The sequence below is a fragment of the Cygnus atratus genome, chromosome 7 (assembly GCF_013377495.2).
Source record: "Cygnus atratus isolate AKBS03 ecotype Queensland, Australia chromosome 7, CAtr_DNAZoo_HiC_assembly, whole genome shotgun sequence".
Lineage (NCBI taxonomy): Eukaryota > Metazoa > Chordata > Aves > Anseriformes > Anatidae > Cygnus > Cygnus atratus.
The window spans coordinates 6,357,858-6,379,168 of NC_066368.1; the positions used below are offsets into that span (position 1 = coordinate 6,357,858).

The 21,311-nt window shown below is 44.7% G+C and overlaps 1 protein-coding gene across 3 annotated transcripts in view; it reads right to left on the reverse strand.

The window, feature by feature from the left end:
• Positions 1 to 15,259, reverse strand: part of GRK5 (G protein-coupled receptor kinase 5) — a 167,789-nt gene extending 152,530 nt beyond the window's left edge. For 2 of the 3 annotated variants that reach the window (XM_035547861.2, XM_035547859.2), the window contains exon 1: positions 14,980 to 15,246. In XM_035547861.2, the coding sequence (XP_035403754.1) occupies positions 14,980 to 15,031 (52 nt within the window). In that variant the 5' untranslated portion in view covers positions 15,032 to 15,246. Of the gene's footprint in view, positions 1 to 14,979 lie in introns of all 3 variants that reach the window. The other variant, XM_035547860.2, reaches the window with a different exon arrangement.
• Between the last annotated feature and the right edge of the window lie 6,052 nt (positions 15,260 to 21,311).

Below are 21,311 nucleotides of genomic sequence, written 5' to 3' on the forward strand. Positions count from 1 at the left end.
TATACAGTAAAAGTATCATAAAGAGATTTCAGAGGATGGACAAAACATGCAAGCAAAAATGCAACTGTGGCCACTGTCAAAATCTATTTAAAAATCTATCTAAGAGCTGAATTTGTACCCGCTGAAGAGTGTCATGGAGTTCAGTGGCATTTTTCTCAGACTAAGACAGACAAAGAATATAAGATTTTAGTCGTAAAATTAATAGCTGTGTTTACAAGCCCTTTAAGATGTCGCCTATTTTTACTCAGTGAATCATTGCCTGTCTTTATAAAGTATATTTCATTAATCTTCACAATGCACACAAATCTCAGTGGGGTTGCTCTGTTTACATACCAAATCTGAAGTTCTAAGCCCAAACTATTTGTCACAGTATCCAACTTTAATAAAATATCTATTTATTGGAAGATGCCATTTTCTTCCATTCTCTTAAATCACAACAACTGATTCTTGTCAAATTGTTCCCCTCCCTTTTCCCCTCCCCAGAAGAAAACAGTAAGACTTATAGAGAGGAAAATCCACTCCCATGCAAAATTATGCAATACTAAAAATTGGCTTTATCTTCCAGCTGAACTTCATCTAAGGTCAAGTGAAATGAAACTTCATCTGCAGGGAGATATTAGAGAAGTTAATACATCAGTTGTTTTGGTTTTAAGAACACAGTCATTGTGATTTGCAATCAGCCCAGATTAAAAGATCCAATGGTAATAGAGTGCAGATCTGTGTTCGTGAAGTGTCTGCAAATCTCTTCATGAGTTTAATGGAACAAGCAAAATCTCCTTTAAAATGGTCTTCTTAGGATCATTTGCCAGAATTAAGAGTCAGACCCTCCAAGTACTTATAAAAAATGTGACTTTCACAAGCAGGCAAGAGCCTGGGATGTGAACCACTTACTTTCACTGACGAGCAATTGCCTCTGTCAACAAACTCTTCACCTTATGGGACTATTCACATATGAAATACATTTACCTGCTTTAGTGTTTATAGGATGGTATCTTCAGCTAGCAGATTGCACCTGCACTAACAGATTCACATGGACAGTGCCACAGCCTTCTGTGCTTCCTCTTTTGAAATATGAGGCTGTATCCTAACATCTGAGCGATAACCTCAAGCACTGAGATTAACAAAGTGCAGAGATCAAAGCTTTGCTGCCTGCCCTCCTCAGTATCCAGCCCTAAGAAACATGCCAGGCCTCTCACATTTGGCTCTTTCTGGCACAGAATACACATTCCCACAAAGAGTTTAATATCCAGTATCTGACTCCCAATTTTAATTTCACCTCAACTCATTGTATCTAAAAAATGAAGTATAGAAAGAAATTACTAAGTATTTTTGAAAATTTTAGGCCAGGAACTCCAAACAAAAGCATGCTCTGTCCTCACCTTGTAAAATATTTCTGAGTTTCTAAACAGGCTTCATGCCTTCACACAGCTGGTAAATGTTTGCTTAAAAATATATTCAAACAATCTTCTTGCAAAGGATTTGTAACATATAGACTTGAGCTTCATTTTGGAAGGTTCATTTACATAGCACATACATGGGTTTTTAAAAGCTGCCTTTTATTTATTCTAAACTTTCCAATTACCCGTTTGTTTATACCAACCACCACAAGGAGGTCTTAGAGAGGTCACTCAAGAAATAATATATTTCTCTATCTCCTTTCCCAACTACCTTCATGGAGCCAAAGCTCACTTCCTTCCATGAATAATCCTAGTGTCCTGGTATTATTCAACCTGTAATTTGCTAATAAGTAAGAATAAAATATTAGCAACTTTAAATAATAACAAGGATAAACACTGAAGTGTCGTGCAGTCATATTGCACCATTATTTTTAGACAATCTGTTTTCAGTGGAGACCGCCACAAAGGGTTGCAAGCAGTGCATGGCTCATACCTGTCCTACACACATTTGCAGTCATTCTAGGCTTCTAATATTTATGGCATTCAGGAAAAGAGACGTGTTCCCCATGAGAGCTGGAGGCAAACAGCATCCCAAAAAAGGAAGAGAAAACAATACGCTGAATCCATCAAAGTTTGTTACTTCATAGTCTTTTCACAGCCAAATAAACATTTTACAGCTGGAGGGCTGCATTAGCCAAAATAACAAATGTCCTGAAACCTGCTAGAGATTTCGGATTAGCCTGCCCAATGAAAGAGTTTGATCCCGTGCTTTATATATCTGACGTGCATGGACAGAGGTAAGTATTTAGTGTACAGGTCCTGAAGAATAATTACGCAAAACTTGTGGGTTTTTGTTTTGTTTTTTTGAACAGGATTAGCTGAGTTTTGGGGGAGACTTGCTCTGGGTTTACTTTTTTAAGCGGGTTGTGGCCAAGCCTGCTGGAACGTATTACAATCCTCTGTGGCATTAAAAGTGATTGCTGACCTTTCAAAGAGCTTCAGATGGTCAGCTTTGACTGGTAGATTCAAACACCACCCACTTTTAACAGTGTTCACCTGGGACATTCTCTTTCAGTCCTTTGCACAACCCTGATTTTTTGGCCAATCATCAGATGTCTTAGGGACGGTTCCTTCGAATACTGCCATCAGCTGGCAAATTCCAACATTTCTCCTTCGCAGATTTTCGCTTTTCCCCTCCATCTCTAGAACAAGCTGACTGTAGTCAAAGCTAGTTTGGGCAGGTGGGTCATGCTTCAAGCTGAGCAGTCTGACAGTTGTACAAGATGCTATCTAATCACTGTGCCTTGGCGAGGAAAAGCTGTTTCTTGAGACAAATTTGCCCAGCCAGCCATTTGAAGAGATCAGAAGCAAGACCTGAATTCTGCCAACGGTTAGAAGGGAAATCCCTGATATACATCCAAAGAAACTGACCCTGGAGGCTTGAAAGATTTAGAGCAGGTCACTGGAGATGTCAAAATCTGGGATGTCTTCAATAACTGAACGTTTGCAACAGACTTCCTCCAAGCTTTGCTTGGTTGCGTGGGAGACCACACAGTTATTGAACAGCTACAACACTTCACGCTATACTGCAGTACCAGGTCCTCTGAATTATTTCTGTTCAGCAGTGAAGCTGAACTCACCTGGCAAAGACCGTGCATTACCATGGACAGAGCAGAGACAGAACAGAGAAGTCAGTCTGACTTCGGACAGGCAAACTGGTAGAAACCATGACTAAAATAGCATAATCACAAGCACAACAGCTGTAACGCATGGCATCCTAGAAAAAGTGAATGCCTTGTTTACAGCTGTAACACAACTCATCGTAGAAAAAATGAATGCCTTGTTTGCCTTAGTCTTCACTGACAAGGCCTCCCAGGTCTCTGCAGGGTTCAAGGAGGGACAAGACCTACCAGCAGCACACGAGGGATTACTTAAACAGTTGTGGCCTACACAGGCCCACAGAACCAGAAAGGCTGCACCCAAAAATGCAAGCGTGCCCAGGGCTGATAGTATTACAAGGCTGCTCTCTGTCAGCTTTGAAAGGAGGTGGAGACCCAGAGAGGCCCACTATGACTGAAGAAGGACAACAGGACCATCCAGGACAGTACAGTCAGTCAGACTCACTTTGGTTATAGGGTCATCTCATAACTATTTCTGGGCACATGAAGGAGAAGGAGACTGGCAACAGCCAGCATGGATTCACCAAGGGTAAATCATCCCTGACTAGCCTGCCTGCCTTCTTCAATAAAGTGACTGGCTTTGCAGACAAGGAGAAGAGCAGCGGATGTTATTTAGGCTGATTTTAGCAAGGTTTTCAACGCTGTCTCACACAATAGTCTCGTACCCAAGAGCAGCTCTACTGAAAAGGCCCAGGGGCATGGCAGACACCAAGCTGAGCACAGACCAGCAGCATGCCTAGCAGCAAGGAAAGCCAGCAGCACCTTGAGCTATTTGAACAGGAATGTAGCCTCTAGACTGAGGGAAGTGATTATTGCCCCCTATTCAAAATTCCTTAGACCACATCTAGAGAGACACCACATCTATTTTTGCCCCATCTCCCAGTAAAGGCCATCAATAAATGAGCAAGTTGTGCAGAGGGCCATCGAGATCATCAGGGGCTGAAGCTCCTGTCCTGAGAGAGGCCGGGGGAGCAGGGCCTGTTCAGCCTGGAGAGGGGCGTGGGGCTGCATCACGGGACTGACAGCAGCCAGCCAGCAGCTCTGGGGACGTTTTAGAGAAGTTATGCTCTTCACAGTGCTGCATAGGCTGGAGGATGACAGGCAATGGCATAAATTTAAAGAGGGGTTCAAATGGATATAAAAAGGTTTCCCTCATGAGGACAGTCAAGTAGTGGAGCAGGCTGCCCAGAGAGGCTGCACAGTCTGAGCCCATGGAGGTTTTCAATTTTTGACTGGCTAAAGCCCAGATCAACCTGGGCTAGCTGCAGAGCTGCCCCTGCTTGGGCTAGAGGCCTCCTGAAGTCCCTTTCAACCTGAATTATTCTGCGATTTTAAGAAACATGTTTACAAATTTCCTGGATTCTTTTGGAGGATTCAAAGAAGGGTGAACAGTCAATACAATATTTCCAAAGTGGCTTTGAAATTCTTGAACAGTGGTGTGGTTGTTTCGGTTTTTGTCATTTTTGTTTTTGAAAGCTAGTTTCTTAAGAATTGTTGGTGAAAGGCAACTGTATCTCAAGAAGAAACCCTCTTGTGAGTCAGTAATAGTTGACAAGATAGGAAATCAAGGCTAAGGAGCTTACAGTGGAGTGAGGCTGCCAGTGGTGTGCCAGAGATCTATGATAGGACTTGGACTACTCAGTGTATTCATAAATGGTCTGGAAAAGAGATAAATAACAAGATGACATTTGCTGCCAAGATGAATTTCTTCAGGACACTTGTACCAAAAACAGCCTGCAAAGAGTTGCAGAAGTATGTTGCAGTATTGAATCACTTAGGGAAGAAAAAGAAAAAAAGAAAAAAGAAGTTCTCTGTCAGCCAGCAATGTATTGCACATGAAAGAAAACAACTCATGCTATACACAACAAATAAAGGGCTCTAAATTAAACATTTCAGCTCAGGAGACAAATTTCTGAGCTCATTGACAGTAGTCCCAATAAGGAATGCTTATGCTATCATAAGAAAAAGAGCAAACAAAGTTAAGAAAGATTGTCAAAAAAGCAAAAGTAATCCTCATCACTATGTCACTGTCCATGGTGTACGTTCAACACATAGGGCCACACTAACAAGGGGCAGATTTGGTCACCCATTTCATAAAGGATACAGAATTAGAAGATATAAATGAACAAATATGATAGACTTAGACCTTTCCATCAGGAGACAGGCTGATAAGGGCATATGATAAAGGGTTATAAATTCAAGAACAACCTACTAGAAGTTAGGACAGAATCAACAAAATCAACATGTCAAATCCAAACAGAAGTATTTGATTGATTTGAAGATAGTTTGCTTTCCTTTTCCTCCAAGACACTACCACGTATTCATCATGGCTACTTCCTGAGGTTGCCAAAACAGACGTCATACATCAACTGAGAGTTCCTCATGAAGCACACATGTGGGAAAGTTTGCATGCTTTTTCTGCATTATGGAACTCATTGCCACAGGAAGTTGTGTGGGCCAAAGTTGGGAATGTGGCAAAAAAAAAAAAAAAAAAAAAAGGTTAGATAAATTCATGAGGGATAGATCCTTCTGTTAGATACCAGTGGACAAAACCACCTTCTGCTTGGGAAGTTCCTACTGTGAGAGGCTGAAAAGACAGGCTTGGGGAAGGGTCATTCTATCCATGCCTTTCCATAGGCACCTGCTGCTATCCAGGGTCTGTCAATGACACGGGGCAAGAAGCAGCTTTACTCTGAACACTTCTATATTCCTACCAGCCCAGCTCTCTGATTCAGAAACCTAAAGTTTGCTTTTTAATGCCTGAACCAGTGTCTCGATGAGCAAAGAGTGAAAGGAGATGCATGCTAAAGGCACAAAGCTTCCGAGAAAGGTGCACTGTAACTCTGAGAAAAGCTTACATCATATATAAGTCATCTGGCTAATTCTTCCTAAAAGTCATCTGCTGGTGAAATAAACAAAGCGCAAACTTTCCCAGATGTGTGCTTCATGAGGAATTCTCAGTCAACATATGATTTATGACTTGGCATCCTCAGAAAACACAAAATCATGATTCAGAGATGAAATGTAGATGTGGAATTGCTATGAAAGGAGACAGAAAGGGTTTATTCAGAGATCAGTCCCAACTCTTGTATTTGTAAGCTTTTTCACTGCTAGCAAATGTTGCACTGGACAATTGTTCTTCCTTTAATAGTAAGAAGATTAATGCTCAGTGTTCAGATTCTCTTCATTTTCCGCAAATGCAGGGTGAGCAATTGCATTTTTGCACCATGCTTCTCCACAAAAGAGGACAGGCAAGTTGTCCCATTGGACTTCTTCTGGAGACAAGTTTGCCATGCAGGTAGCAAGACTACCCCTACAGAAAGCAACCCTATTGATTTCTAGTGTGCTTATCACTAGAATCTCCTTCTGAATCACAGACAATCAACTTCATGGAGACCCAGAGCACTGAAAAAATAAAAAAGAATAATAAAAAAAAGAATCTATAACAACTAAAACTAAAGAAGATGGGAAAAGGCACACTGGGAATTTCATTCAGTCAATCATCCCCAGTACAAAACAAAACAAAGTCTATCAGGAGCGGGGAGGAAAGCAATGGGGAGAGAAAAACAGCAAAAATGCAAGTGAAAATAGAATGACAAGCAATGAACAGTGCCAATGTGAAGTATATATATCTTCCACAGATATTTTGGCAACCTTGGCTAAATGACGATTTAGCCTAGCATCCATCCTTCCCAGCTCATCTGCTTGTTAAAGATGTCAGTTCCCTTGCACTGCCTACGGGGGTATTTTGACAGAAACGTCACCGAGGACTCATTGGTGTTGTTTTAACTTGGCATCATTGATGTCTTCGCTTTGTTTCTGAATCTCTTCTTCCAGCTGTATTTCTCTCTCTCTCTCCCCCCCCTTCCTATGACACGCTTGATGGCTCAGTAGACTCTGCCCGAATGAGACGGCTTCCTCATTTGTAAAACTTTCATTGGAAATAAAAATTTCCTGTAGAACCACACGGGTCTCCCATAACACATGCATGGAAAAAAGGGTTTTAATCATTTTAGATAGGAGCAGTGTCACACAGACTAAACACTGACCAAAGAACAAATGAGGATAATACGATGGAGAAAATATATAAAGCCTTAGATATGTTCAGTAAAGTGATGTTTAATCCAATTGAGTTAAATATGTTTTAAGCAGTGCATTAAGGATTCAGAGGTGATGTCAGACAACAGAGAACGGGGGAAAAAAATAGAAAGATTGGAAAAGTGGGAAGAATATGATAAGGGAATTGCAGCCTAGAAAAATTTAGACTACTTTAACAGAGAAAAACAAACAATCCAAATTTATGCACTGGTGGAATGCTGCTAGGAAAGGAGAATGGTCCTGGAGTACCGACAACTAGGAAACAGCACCCCAGCAGCCAAGGTGCTGCACACCCGCATGAGGGAGAGGTTGACCCTTTGAGTAGTTAAGTGGGAGAGGTACTGCACAGAAATAGGGTAACTTCTAGAACTTGTAATATAACCTCAGCCTACTAGGAAAAGCCAGGCTCAGTGAAATCATGCATTCAGTGGGACCCAAGAGAATACTCAACGAATGCAAAAATAGCTGCTGCTACTTATTAACTGCCTCTTTGGCATCCTCAGGTTAACGGGGAACTCCATAAGCAACCTCACTCATGGAAACTACTCAGAAATATCCTGATGTACTCCCTCGTGGTTACTGTTTCTTCCCCAGGGCCCACTCCATGCATGACCAGTTATTTCAGCTGATTTTGAGGTGGGCCAGAGAGAGGACCAGGTTCGGACTGCCTGCATGGCAGACTCCAACCCTAGGCACACCTCTCGGGAACCCACCGTTGGGATTGAACTTGTCCTGAGGAGTGACTGCACTAAATTTGAGGTGGACCATCCAAGCTGACAAGCTAGAAGGAAGAAAGAACAAAAGCTGTTAAACTCAGCAACAGAAAGTGCCCAGAGAATGAAAACTCGGTACAAAAGGAACTACATGAGTAAGGAGATGAGAATAAGGAGAACTTAACCAGAAGAGTCAAGGAGATTTCTTGGGCTGGGAAAAAAAAATAAAAAAAAATCTTGAAAGAGAAGCCCACAATTTGAGTCATTTTTATACCAAAACTGTTTACAATAAAAAAGTGCTTGGAGGACAAGGGACAGAATGACAAAGTAGGCCTTTCCCGATGGCTGCTAAAAGTTGGTTTCACTTCAGTTCTACCGGTGTAGTTTTCCTGGCCTAACAGCACTGCAGCAGTGAGAACAGAGCGATCCCGGAGGTCTCAGCCTCGCAGAGCACTCACAAACAAGCTGCGTTTCCAGCCGCCAGGTAGTTCCCCACGAGGTCCGTGGGACTACTCATACATACTAAAGACTTCCAGTTGGAAATGGTGGATACACAACATTTTCAGTCTTTGCTGCGGCACTGAGAAGTTAGCTGTGAATAACGATCTCCATCCCAGAGCACAGCCAGCCACCCTTCCTTCATTAGTATTATTTGCATTACCAGGTCAGAATTGAGTCTTGAGTACTTGGGTATATTTCTACTCCTATTATCCTGTCCATCTTCCTTGAAAAAAAAACACTTGTGACAGTGTCTTCAGCTATATCTGAAGAGACATTATATGAACTAGAAGCAGCTGAGCCAGCTCCACAGACTTCTCAGCCCCATCTATATTCCCCCTCACCCATGTTTTGTTCCATCTTTTCACTTTAATTAGCAACTCTATTTTTTGAAATGAAACAGAATACCCATCATCTTTGCAATATTTTCTTTAGAATATTTAATTTTTGTTCCCTACCTAATCACAAGGCAGTATGCATTCTTAAATCATCCAGGCAAAATAATTACAAAAATAATCCAGCCAAGTGTAATCAAACTGCAGGGTTCTTTATTTTCCTGGCCTCTTAATTTAATTTCACATCCTGTGGTCTTAAAGAAATATTGGGATATCATCTTGTTATTGTTTAGGTTATGTGCCTGTAAAAATGAGGAATAATTGGTTCTCTTCTTACTCACTGCCACACAGAAAACTCATATACCAGATAGAATATTTTTTGGAGTAAAGACTCGGGGATAAATCTCACAGAAGGGCACAAGATAGATTCTTAGCTCACACTTTCATAGGCAAAAATCAAACGGAAGGGTAGTATTTCCTATCCAGCTGTAAAGGAAGAGGAACCCTTGTTCGATTGTTTGGTTTTGAGTACTATTTTGTAAAGACTGGAACTGCTTTGATAAAATCTTTTGTTTATAAACTTTTTCAACAGAGTGATATGGATTCTGAAGTGATTTTTGTCATTTTACCCACGAGAATAGTCACAGCACAAAAAGCTAAATACAGTCGCAAACTTATGCTTGTGTCTTGGATAAATACTGAAAATTCTTTATTGTATGGATGACTTGAGCAATACTAAGACCTCAGAAAAGGAATATATTGATAACGAATACAGGTAGTCTCTTCCCAGATTCATTATTTTTCACCTGACGAAATCAATCACATGAGGTTAATGGGGCAGATATACGTAGCTCTATCCAAACCTGCATAGTTAACATCTGTTCGAGAAGACTAACTAGCTGATGGCTTCTGTGTGTTAATAACCTAAGAGACCATCACATCTCAGTACTAAATATTTTTTTAAATGCCTACAAACCCATTAAAATCAATAGCAATTAGACTAAAACACCGCCTTACCACAGCAACAACAAACATGAAGGGGCATAGTCCTCTCTCTGCAGCCAGGAAGCTTCGGTGGAAGAGCTCTTGGTTTCTCCAGCATCGCCACATCTCAAGACCTGCTGCCCACAACGGCAAGCTGGAGAACCCCAGGGACAACCCCAGACAAGGAGCAGAGTGCCCACAGAGAGCACAGCTACTGCAGCTCTAACTTGCCTTACATCAGCTCTACTATAAAAACATGAAAAGGGAATTCATACACACACACACTTGCTCTAAATCGGGTATGGTGAGGAATCTTTGTGTCATTCAGACTTGCACATTCTTTTCACAAAGGCCTGAAACCTCTTGTTTTCTCAAGTTTCTTGATCAGAAAGTAACAAAATATTCTGAGCTCTTTTGGATATATATATATATTTTTTTTTTACCCCAAAAGAAATGGTTACAGCTTGAAAAGGAATCTCATTTTTAAGTCTAATGCTTAAAAGCACTCTACCTTACATCTGAAGTAATGGCTGATTCCATTCTTGGATTTATTCATTTTTTCTTGTAAGCTACTGCAGTGACGAGAGCTTTTCTTGAATTCCAAAAAGAAAACTAGACTGAGTCACTGCATACAAGCATCCTCTGCTTATAGAAACAACGTTTTCCTTACAAAATACTTTGTTTTTAAATCAAGGGATACAGGACAGGACCTTAGATTCCGCATTCCAAGCATCGGCTAATGAACTTGCTAAAGTTAAGTTGCAATAATCATATTCTCCATGGGGTTTTGGCTGTCGCTATAGTCACCTTCTTTCCTTCAAAATATGCTTTTCATTGTTCTACTGCCCTTTTTCCAATTGCTCTGCAGCCAAGTTCTTGGAAAGCAATCACACTTCTTGTTTAGGATTTATTGCTAGTCTTTTGCCAATAAGGACACGCACAAATCTCTCCTGTGATCATCCTGCAAAAGCAAGCTAAAAATACAGCAATATAAAAACAGGCACATTTTGCATGTTAAATGGCATCAGTGTGCAGTCATCAAAATTTTTTGAGATATATATAAAAGAAGGTTGACCCTTTTGGCTAGGCTGATCAAAGGTTCTGCTTAGGTGCCATAAATAAGTTTATTTTAGAATCCCAGTCTTCTCAGAAAGGAAAAAAAATGTATTTTTATTGTGTTTTAGTAGTTGCAACATTTTTTCCTTTTATCGGGTTTACACAGTAAAGTTTGTGCTTTAGAAATTTAAGGTCTGAGGAAAATAATAGTTTATCTTCCAAACCGGCTGCCTTAAGACTAATAACCATGATGACTAATGCCGTTATCGCTAAAATTTTAAAGTGGTGAAAACTGGTCATTTGTTTGGTTTTTACAAGATTGTAAAGGATCTTGCTATTTCAAGTTGTATTTAGGTTTTGAAATGTGTTTCAGGTTGTCCAAGAAAATTCACGTGTGGAGCAGCAGCAGATTATATGAGGGAAGACTGATCTTATAGCTCGGAAATAATGGCTCATGACAAAGAGTATCTGGGAAATCACCATGCCTTGGCCACGCTTATCTGACCATATTGCTTGTTTTCCATACAAACATTCTAGTGTAATCATCGGCCTATTTGAAAGACTTTTATCAGCTTACTGCTTTTGACAGGCGGGGGTAGAGTCAGGAGTGTAGGGGTCTGTTTTAAATCTTCTCTGTTAAGACTGTTAAAGTTCCTCTGAAATTTGGGAAGAGTTGGTCCTCGGTCCCTCCATGACCCTTCTCCTTGGTTCTGATGAGGTCCTCTGTTAAACAGCCTTAAGTTGGGAAGATGAATCAGGACTCATTCATGGACCTAGATTCCCTTTCAGCAGCTTGGTGTTTTCCAGTTCCTAATGGCTAGGTGATTCTGTGGTTCAGACGGGATCGCTGAGGCTCAGAAACAAGAGGGCTAATGAAAAGATCCAGATAAATGTTTCACCACTTCATAATTTGGGGTTCTTACTCAACCTGAAATGACTGCGATTATTATTCTGCTGTTCTTTTTATGATTCTCATCTTTCTTGTCTTTTCTTCTCTGCTTATTCTTTTCCCCAGGCAATAAGAGATGGTCCCAAATACCTATTTGGTTCCTATAATTAAACCAGATGTATTTTCTATTCACTCCGAAAAGGGACTGGCCATTTGTGCAATGGGATTTTGCATACAAGAAGAAAGAAATGATCATTGAGGAAACAACATAAATTCATTCCTAATAAATTATAAATGAACTTTGAAATGCAATAAAACTCCATTTTTTTCTATGCTCAGCCTGGTAGACCTTTGAGTACAAATAACTCATGTGATTTTATCTCAAACTTTATATTCTGCAAGCAGATGATGATTTCCTGAAATTCATTCTCTGCTTGAAATTATTCAGTGAAATACATTTTTGTATGTGAATTGCATTTACTTTTTTTGTTGCTCTAATAAGATTACTCATGTATCACAAGGCATCAGTTAATTCTGGGCGTGCTTCTCATTGTAATCATCAGGATTCTGGTACGAGTATTTGTATAAAGTTATAAAACTTGCTTCCCAGTATTTCAGCAAAGAAATCCACTTTGCATCAGTGGTTGCTGTAATAAAATTTGGTCACAAAGGAATTTACACAAGGGACCCCAGAAAAGCCGCTTGCAGGGCCAAAGCAAACGAGTTGCAAAATTTAAACCAATATTTGCTAGAAAATGTTTGTGATGGTCACTCAGCCCTACTCCTGAGGCCCTTACAAAAGTCCTTACTGCTGAAATTAACATTGCAGATCTTCCTAAACTGTGCTCTGAAACTAATCTGAATTTTTTTTTTTTGATGCCGGTATTGGGTTTGTGCTCCCCTTTGCAATTGTGGTAAGACTTCTGCTTTTACTAATGGCTGCAGAATGGATCCCATTATTTCGCTACCTCCACCATCAAATACCACATCGCAGGCACCAACAACCACCTAACTGAGCTAACATAGCTTCTACTTTTGACTTCACAAGTGCAAACACACATTCATGTACTTGGCTGCGGCTACGTGTTCACCTAGCTAAAGCTATCTACGGAGCCTGCAGGACCTGGAACAAGCATATTCTTAGGTACCATAATCCCCAATCTATTAATTTGGGTTTACTCTTGGTCTTCAACACGCTGTCCATCTTCTCCATCTGTAAGGACATCCACTGACATTATTCCCTGCAAATTTTAAAAACACTTTACTCGCAGCAGCTTGCATGCAATGATAACTAAAAATCTGGAAACAGGGATACTAACTGTGGCTTTGTGATGTCTAGTACACAATGGCTCATCCATTCTTCATTTCAGAAAAATTCAGCTCCCCCCCCACAAAATAAAATAAATAAATAAATAAAAGCTTTATATATAAATAAGCACCAGGCCTCAATCATTGTTGGAACTTCACGCAGAGTTAAAAGAAGTGTTGGAGTATAGTTTGGAGTAAGCCCTGATAAAGCTCTGCCATTTGGATTGGAGCGTTAGCTTCCCTAATACAACTTAACATGATAAACAGCATTGCCGTTACCATCTTGCTGAGGATGGTAGAAAAGGACCATAAAACTGAGTGGCATATTCAAAATTCCTTGCAAAATATTGGCTCACAGAAAACAACACACAATGACTGTAATTAATACCAGTCCTTTAAAGTATCCCTGAAGTCTTCTGAAATCTAACCCAGTACTGCACTGCTGGTAGCAGCGACTGCATCCTGAATGGTATTGGAAATGACAACAGAAAATCGCTGTTCTGCAGGAGAAGACAGAGTTGTAACGCACCGGTCTGCTCAACAGAAAAATACCTTTGCCCTTATTATTTAGATTTTTTTTTTCCTGGAGAATCGCGGGACTTTACTCTTTAGCTAAGCCTCGCAAGTTCAACACCCCCTGAGTTATATAAACATTATTTTACAATTTGAGCTATTTTTCCCAGCGAAGGGATCACTCCAGGGGAGGACTGTTTCAATGACCTCTTGTAGCAAGCCAACATTGCATTTGTCCTACTTCCATGGCTTCGGCGGGACCAAGCCCGAGGTGCACCCAGGCGGCCCCGGCCTCGCCGGCCCCAGCGCCCCAGCGACAAATCCCGGCCGCGGGCTGCACCGCACCTACAGCTGCCCCTACTAGCAGGCGGTTCCAGGAGACAACAAGTTGCACCAGAGGCTTGAGATGTGTTATTCTAGAGGGTAAAGGACATCAGGGTTAGCGCTGGGGGGAAACAAGCCAGGAAAGAAAAACCCCACCGGCAGCGAGCGCTCGCACCCTTGGCAGCGATGCTGCGGCCGTGAGATGCTGGTGCGCGGCGCCCACCCTGCAGCGGGGGGTGCTGCCGGCATGGCCCCCCCAGGAGCAGCGGGGGGACACCCTCGCCCCCTTTGCTGGGGGAGGAAAGGAAAAGCGGAGAGGGGAGAAAAGCGCCCCGCAGGGCTGCCGGCCGTCACCGGGCTTTTCGTGCTTTTGGGGGGGGGGGGATGCTCGGGGGGGGGGGGAACCGGGGGGATGCTCTGGGTGGGGGAACAAGGGGGGATGCTTCGGGGGGAATAAGGGGGGATGCTCGGGGGGGAACAAGGGGGGATGCTCCAGGGGGAGCTGAGGGAGATGCTCCAGGGGGAACAGGGGGGATGCTCGGGGGGGAATGCTCCTGGGGGGGGATGCTCCCCGGAGGGGGAGTTCCCAAGGGCCACGGAGCGGCTTCTCCTCGCCGGCAGCTCCGGGCACCCCTCGCCCCCTGCCGGGGACCCCCCGGGGGGCTGAGCCCCGGCTGGGAGCAGGAGCGGGCTGGGGCCGAACGGCGGCGGCGAGGGGCGCCTCGGTGGCTCGGCGGTCGCCCCCCGTAACGCCGCCGCCCGAGGCGGGGAGCGCCCGCTCGGAAGCGCTGCGGTCCTGCCGCTGTCCCCGCGCAGCACGGCGAGCTATTTGCGGCTCCGCCGAGCCCTCCTGAATGAATGCATCCGCAGCTGACCTTTAACAATAGGCGCTGAAATAGCACAATCTGCGGGACCGGCCCGGGGGGGGGGGGGGGGGGCAGCGGGAAGGAAGAGATGGGTGAATATTGTAATCGCGGCGATCTCGTCCGCTTCCTTTCCCAAAGCTCCTCGCGCAGAGGACGCGGGGGGGGATCATCGATATCCTCCCCCCCGTACCGGGGGCTCAGCCTCATAGAAACCTTTTCCAGCGCCGGCTCTGCCCCGTGCCCCCCCCCCCCCCGCCCTGGAAGCAGCGGGGTAGCGGCGCCGAGGATGCTCGCCCCCCCCCCCCCGGCGCTCTCTCACCTTCCCTGGCTTTCAGCAAGACGGTGTTGGCAACGATGTTTTCCAGCTCCATTGACGAGCTCGGGCAGCGCAGGTCGGCGGCACTGCAGCAGGACGGCGCCGAGGTGCGGAGCCTGCGGGCGCCCACCAGCTCCTGCCCCTAGCGCCTCGTCCCCCCGGGCATGATCCTTCCTCCCTCCCTTCCTCCGAGCTCCCCCCGGCGCTCCCCTCTCTCTCCGCTACTCCATCCTCCCCGGCGGGCTGAGGGCTGGGGCGCTCCTGCCTCCCTCCTCCTCCTCCTCCTCCTCCTCCTCCTCCTCCTCCTCCTCCTCCTCCTCCCGGGGGTGGGGCACCGGGAGCGGCCCCGCAGCCCCGCGCAGGCGCCAGCCCCGCAGCCGGTTCGGTGGGGCCGGGGGGTCTCGGGGCACGGACGGACCGACGGACAGAAGGACACACCGCCCGGGGCAGCCCCCGGGGCCGGGGAGCTGCGGGGGGCACCGCGGGGGTGGCCCCGGTGGCGCTGCCCTGGTGCCGGGCGCCACCCAGCGGCTGCGGGGTTTGGGGGGACCCAGCAGCTCCGCCGCGGTGGCCTGGGGATTTTTTTTTGGGGGGGAGGGGGGTTGTTATGGGTTTTTCTTTTGGTGTTTCATCCTGAGCAGGAGCTAGGCTCGTGGGAAGTTTAGGCTGAGCCCCAAATTCTGCCTGCTGTGTGCGTCCGAGGGAGGGATGCTGGTGTTGCTGGCGGCGGGGGGATCGACAGCACGTTCGGCGGGTCGGGCGAAGAAAGAGGGATAAAACCGACCCGTGGCTCTCACCAACACTCTCCCCCATCAGCACTGCGTTGATTAAATCCATGCCAAGCAAATCAAATCAAATTAACATGCAGATTCTTGTAAGTGGAACAGAGGCACTGCCCCTTCTCCCTCCTGATTGCACCGATCGTGTTTCTCTCTACGGCCAGGCAGAAGTGACTTGCAGCAGCAGACTGCTACTGGGTGCGCTTTCTGAACGCAGGAAATAAATGATAAATGCGCTTAATTAATAATATCTCGGACATTAGGATCATGTGGCTATAATAAATGCCTCCTGTACCTTAGCAAATGCCAAAGGTTGGAACTTGGGACGCTGTTGTTGCAGCAGGTGCCACTGCTGTGCATAATCTTCCCCATCCTCCCTCCTGTCACTTCAGGAAACGTTCAGGCTCCGGTAGCCATGCCGTGCTGTGGTTACTTTCTTTGTGATGCCAAGTTCCATATAACAGCAGTTGTGCCTGTAAGTACCGGAAGATTTTTCCCTGATTAAATAATTCTTAAGGGAAAAATTGCTTCCTGGAAACCAGAGCCTTAGCACAGAGATGAGGCTCCTGAGGAGTGGCTGCCCTGCATGTTGTTTGAGCACTTCTGTGCAAGGGATGATGCTCACATCTAAAGAGATCAAAAGGAGAGAGGCACTTGTAGACCCTAAGTTTGGGTGGCTAAGCATCTGGAAAGCAGTATGTGCATCTGAGGGCTCTGCTGCTCCTCTTGTATCCAATATCTACGTCTACATACTTAAGCGCTATGCACACACAGTCATCTGCAGCGTTGCCCTGTGGAACAGAATTACAACTTCGGAGTGCTGGTGTTGTCCTTTGTGAACGTTTATTTAGTTCCTGAAAGAGTAACTAGTAGAATTATCAGAAGAGTCACAAAAGATCTGCATGGTGTTTGGTAAATCCCACTGAGCTACTCGGTGTTCGTAAACGGCCCAGCTGCGAAGTACTTGGCGCTCCTGGCTCCCAAGGGCATGCTTACCCGGTCCCTGCAGAAACAGGAACAGCAGCTGAACGAATGTCGTGCTGCTGTCTGGGTGGTTATTTACACCAAGCTGGATGACTTTGCATTGAGGTGGATGAGGAGCAGTGGAGTAACAAATGTGGCTGAACACAGGGAGTGGAAAGCTGAGCTCTGCTACCGGGTGTGAGATTCTGCAAAAACATTTGTTTGAGCTGCACATCTACATGGAGGGCAGCAATTCTGACTTCATTTTTATCAGTAAGAACAATGGAGTGGGTTTTCTTAATGATTCTTATAGCAACTGAGAAAATAAAACTTGTTTCCAATACATCTGAGTCAGTTTGGTGCCCTACAACAGGGAGGAGTTGTGCTCACTACCACAATGCCTGCTCTGAAAAACAAATCAAGACAACCCATCCTCGCTGCATCCCTTTCCTAATTCAGACTCTAAAGCCTGAATATAGCACTGCTACATGACAGAGCTCTGCTTCAGCACGGGGCTCTGATGGATGGCCCCTTTCACGGACGTGGTTCCCTAGGGACTGCCAGATCAATTGCCCTGCACAGACCTACTTGACCTGAAGTCTGTGTGTTGGTCTCTGCAGAACCCACCAGAGCATTTGGAGCCCTGCCTTATGACTTTCCTATGGCTGTGGGCATCTTCATTGTTGTGCCACCTGGAACAGCTGGGTCACAAACACAGCAACAAAAAATATTAGGAGAAGCTACATTTATTTATATCAATTTTCTCTTACAGCAACAAAAAATATTAGAAAGAGATACATTTATTTATATGAATTTTCTCTTACAACAACCCAGGCCTTTAATTTTAGGCCACATCCGCACCCAATGTAATGGAGCAGTCAGGTTCTTTGTGAGCGAGGGGAAAAGAAACTCTTCGTTATCAGGAAATCCTTGAGTCTCTTCTACTGCTTATCTTATTCTACCCACTGGTGCAAACTCTGGTGCTGAAATACACAAGGATGGACTCAAAGGCAGCGTGGCAGGTAAGAAACAGGCAGGTCTTTTTTTTTTTTTTTTCAGGCCTAAAGACCCTGATTCAGTGGTTGTGGGAGCAAAGGGTAAAAAATTGGTTTGAATCACACAGAAGCAGCTAATTTTGGAAGAAAAATAAAAAAGTAAAGGTTACAAAAAAAACGACCCACGGTTAAACTGAAAGATGTGTTCTCTATGGTGCTTAATGCGTTTGGTTATTCTGCTTTTAAATAAAACATCTTTCATTTGAAGCCATTCGAGAGTGGCTCAGAAAGGCACTTTTTGAGTGGCGAACATGAGGGCGAAGCTGGGCTGGCAGCCATCTTCCCTCTGTGGGAGAAGAGAGGTTTGTAAATGAAATGCCAGCACCGTGCGAGACCCAAATGCATCAGCGCAAGGCGAAGAGGAAGGCAGCAGAGCGGCGGGCGATGGATTGCGAGCGGCTCTGACAGATGAGTCACCGGCAGGGTGGGCTCCCGCAGCTCCGGCCAGCAGCAGAGCACAACACACCCAGCTTTATCCTGCCCCCGCAGAGCAAACGCTCGGCCGCAGCACAGCCCGCTTGAAAGGTCAGGATAAGATCCCAGGTGAGCCAGACGCCTGAAAGGGTTTTGCCTTATTCTTATCAGCTGGAAACATGCCCTGACAGGAGCTATCGCCTACATCCACGTTACAACACGTAATTAGTGCCGTAAAGTTTCTTCGTGACCACCTCTGAACGGGGCTGCGTTTGGAATTGGTCCTGAAACTTACCCTACAGAGGGGTACGTTTTGTCACCTCCCGCTGAGATGCTGTATCGGCAGGTGGGAACATGCAGGCCCACGAGGAGGCAGCTGCAGGCAGCTGCAACCTTTCGCGGAGCCCTGTGCGTAAGGACAGAGGCTGCCATCTACCAACAGCCACGGGGTGATGCATCATGTTCTCGAAACCTAACTTTTTGCTTTGCTTTAGGTGAAAATGTCCATGCCTCTGTAGCGTCTCTCCATTTCCAAACCTCTTCTTGCAGTTATCTATTTCCTCAAAGCAGAGGACAAATGATTCTTACAGCATTTAAGCATATAGAATAAAATAATCTTCTAGAAGAACAGAATTTATTTTTTAAACAAGCGTCAAATAAGCAGCACAGAATCTGACATTCAATGGCCTACAACAGCAGGAGATCTGTTTTAGGCTTGTCTTACCCCATTCATCAGGTTCAGAGAGAAGCTACTCTTCCACTAACATTTTGTTGAATTAACGATGATCTTTCAAACAGCTCTTTAAAAACTAACCTCACAAAACAACAATGGTAGCAATATACAAGTAGTATGCAGTAATTTTTTAATCAACAGATCTCAAAGCTTTTGTTTGTTTGTGGTGTTTTTTTGTTTGTTTGTTTGTTTTTACCAAAAGGCAAATTTAATTATTCACAGATAGGGAAAAAGGCACTAAGTGAGAGCAGGCAGATAAGTGTCATAACCAAAAATTAAATTTACCTCTCCCGTTATCCATTCAAGTGCTTTAGCCACTGCTCAGCACCTTATAATGACACAAAATTCCCTGCTAAAGCTTGCTGAACTCCTGGGAAGTCTTTCACAAACTTCAGATGTCTTTGAATTGAATTTAAAGACTCCAGACCTTCCAATAATAACATGCACTGCTGATCTCTCACTGAACCAGTATGAACCAGCAGTCTGCAACTGCAGGATGAAAAGCAAGATTAGGGCCTGTGGTTTCCCTGATCTTATTTTTTTATTTGTTTGTTTTCAATCACATAGTCTCAGCAACACCGTGTATCCTGACTTCAGGAGTGTACAGTGACACAGCAAAGCAGAAAATCAACAAGCTACTGAGAAAGATGTGCATGTGGTACCGCTTGGTAAATCCATTTGGAACTTCAGATGGCCAGAAGAATCAGGTTTAGCAGCTGCTCCAGTGTGCACCAGAAGTGCTGCTGAGGAAAAGCAACAACTGTTTTGCCAGGTGCGCTTTGCAGAGAAAAAGTCCACCTTCAAATCCTAGGGATGCCCGGTAAAAAGCAAAATGGAAAATAAACCCCCGTGCTAAATGGCGGTAGTTCAAGTTCTTGCCCAGAAGTCTGGGAAACTGAATTATGCTGCCTTCATAACAAAGCATGAGCAATATTTCCCCACCTGCAAGCCAAGTGTTTAAACAAAGAGTTTTAAACAAATATAACTTTCCAGGGAGAGGGGAAGGACACCATTTTAAAAAATATCAACTGAGAAATTGTGAATAATCATCTGCGGGTGAGACAACCATCCTCAGGAAATCCTAGCAATAGCCTTTTTTTTTTTTTTTTTTTTCTGCTACAATACAGCTCCCACAGCTGAGGGAAAGGAACTGCTATGGCCCGACCGTATCCTTAACTCAATTTGCTGCCCAGCCTCAGGGGAGCTGCTGCTGGACGAGTTGATCTGTTGATGCAGAGGGATGTGCCATTCCAGCAGACGTGAACACAGACGTGCCAATCTGCACGGCTGCTCGAGGAGTCAGCCCAGGTACTGGCTGATGTTTCGTGGCCACTCTTCACCAGTCATTGCCCTGCAGGTGACCCTTGCTCAGCTCCATTGCTCATTTTTCTGCTGGCAGTCCTCACAGTGTCTCAGCAGCGGCACTAAAATCTCCCTAGACTGTACTGCAGACACAGCTCTCAACAACTGCTCCTGCTCTCCATCTGCTGCTTTTCCTGGGGGCTCCCAGGGCTGCAGGCTATAGCACGGCTCACCCGCAGCGCATCTGATGTATTTTCTGACATGGAAATAATTTACTCACTTCCACTTTCAGGCTTTGAGGGTTTTTAAAGCAAGAATGCGCCAAACTTTTAGGTAACAGACATGCAAATAAGCTGAGTAGCTCAGCCAGCTGGCTCCCCTTGTGCAGCCAACTTCCTGACAGAGTCCCTGTCCGGCTGGTACTTTCAAGCAGCCCTAGTTCATCAACAAGAGCCGAAGCTGAACTTCCCGCTCAAACACATTCAGGTTTCCCTCAGTGAAACGCTAATGACAAGAAAGGAATGTGTGAGGTTCCTTAACTCAGAATAAGCCGTTTTAGTGACCACTTGTTCATACCTATGCACACATTCTCTAATGCACTCTCAGGGCTTTGTTAGAAGTGTTAAGCCTGAAGAGAACAGCTGCAACATCAAAAGCAATAGTGATGTATGCTTGAATGCAAGGAAATTACTGGATGCAGGAAGCAGTTAGACTATCATGCTGGTGGACCTTGTACTGAGATATCCACATCCCTAATTGTCCACATTTTTCTTCCCCCTTTTCTCACCATGGCTATAGGAAGGAACAGTTCATCCTCTACACCGTTGTGCAGAACACCTCTATCTTCATCATCTCCCTTTGGGCACCTCCACCTTCACCACAAGCCCAGACAGCTGCCCAGCATCTCTGTGCCATATGAGTAGATAACATTATACTCTGCTGGGCAGTTTTCGAGATTACCAGAGCCACATTTCCACCCATTTTTGGCATCAGCTGTATTAATAAATTCAGAAGTGCCACAGAAAGGCATGAGAAAGTGAAACTGGTGTGTCTGTAATGTTAAATGTTCAGAAATGTGCCTGGTGTGCT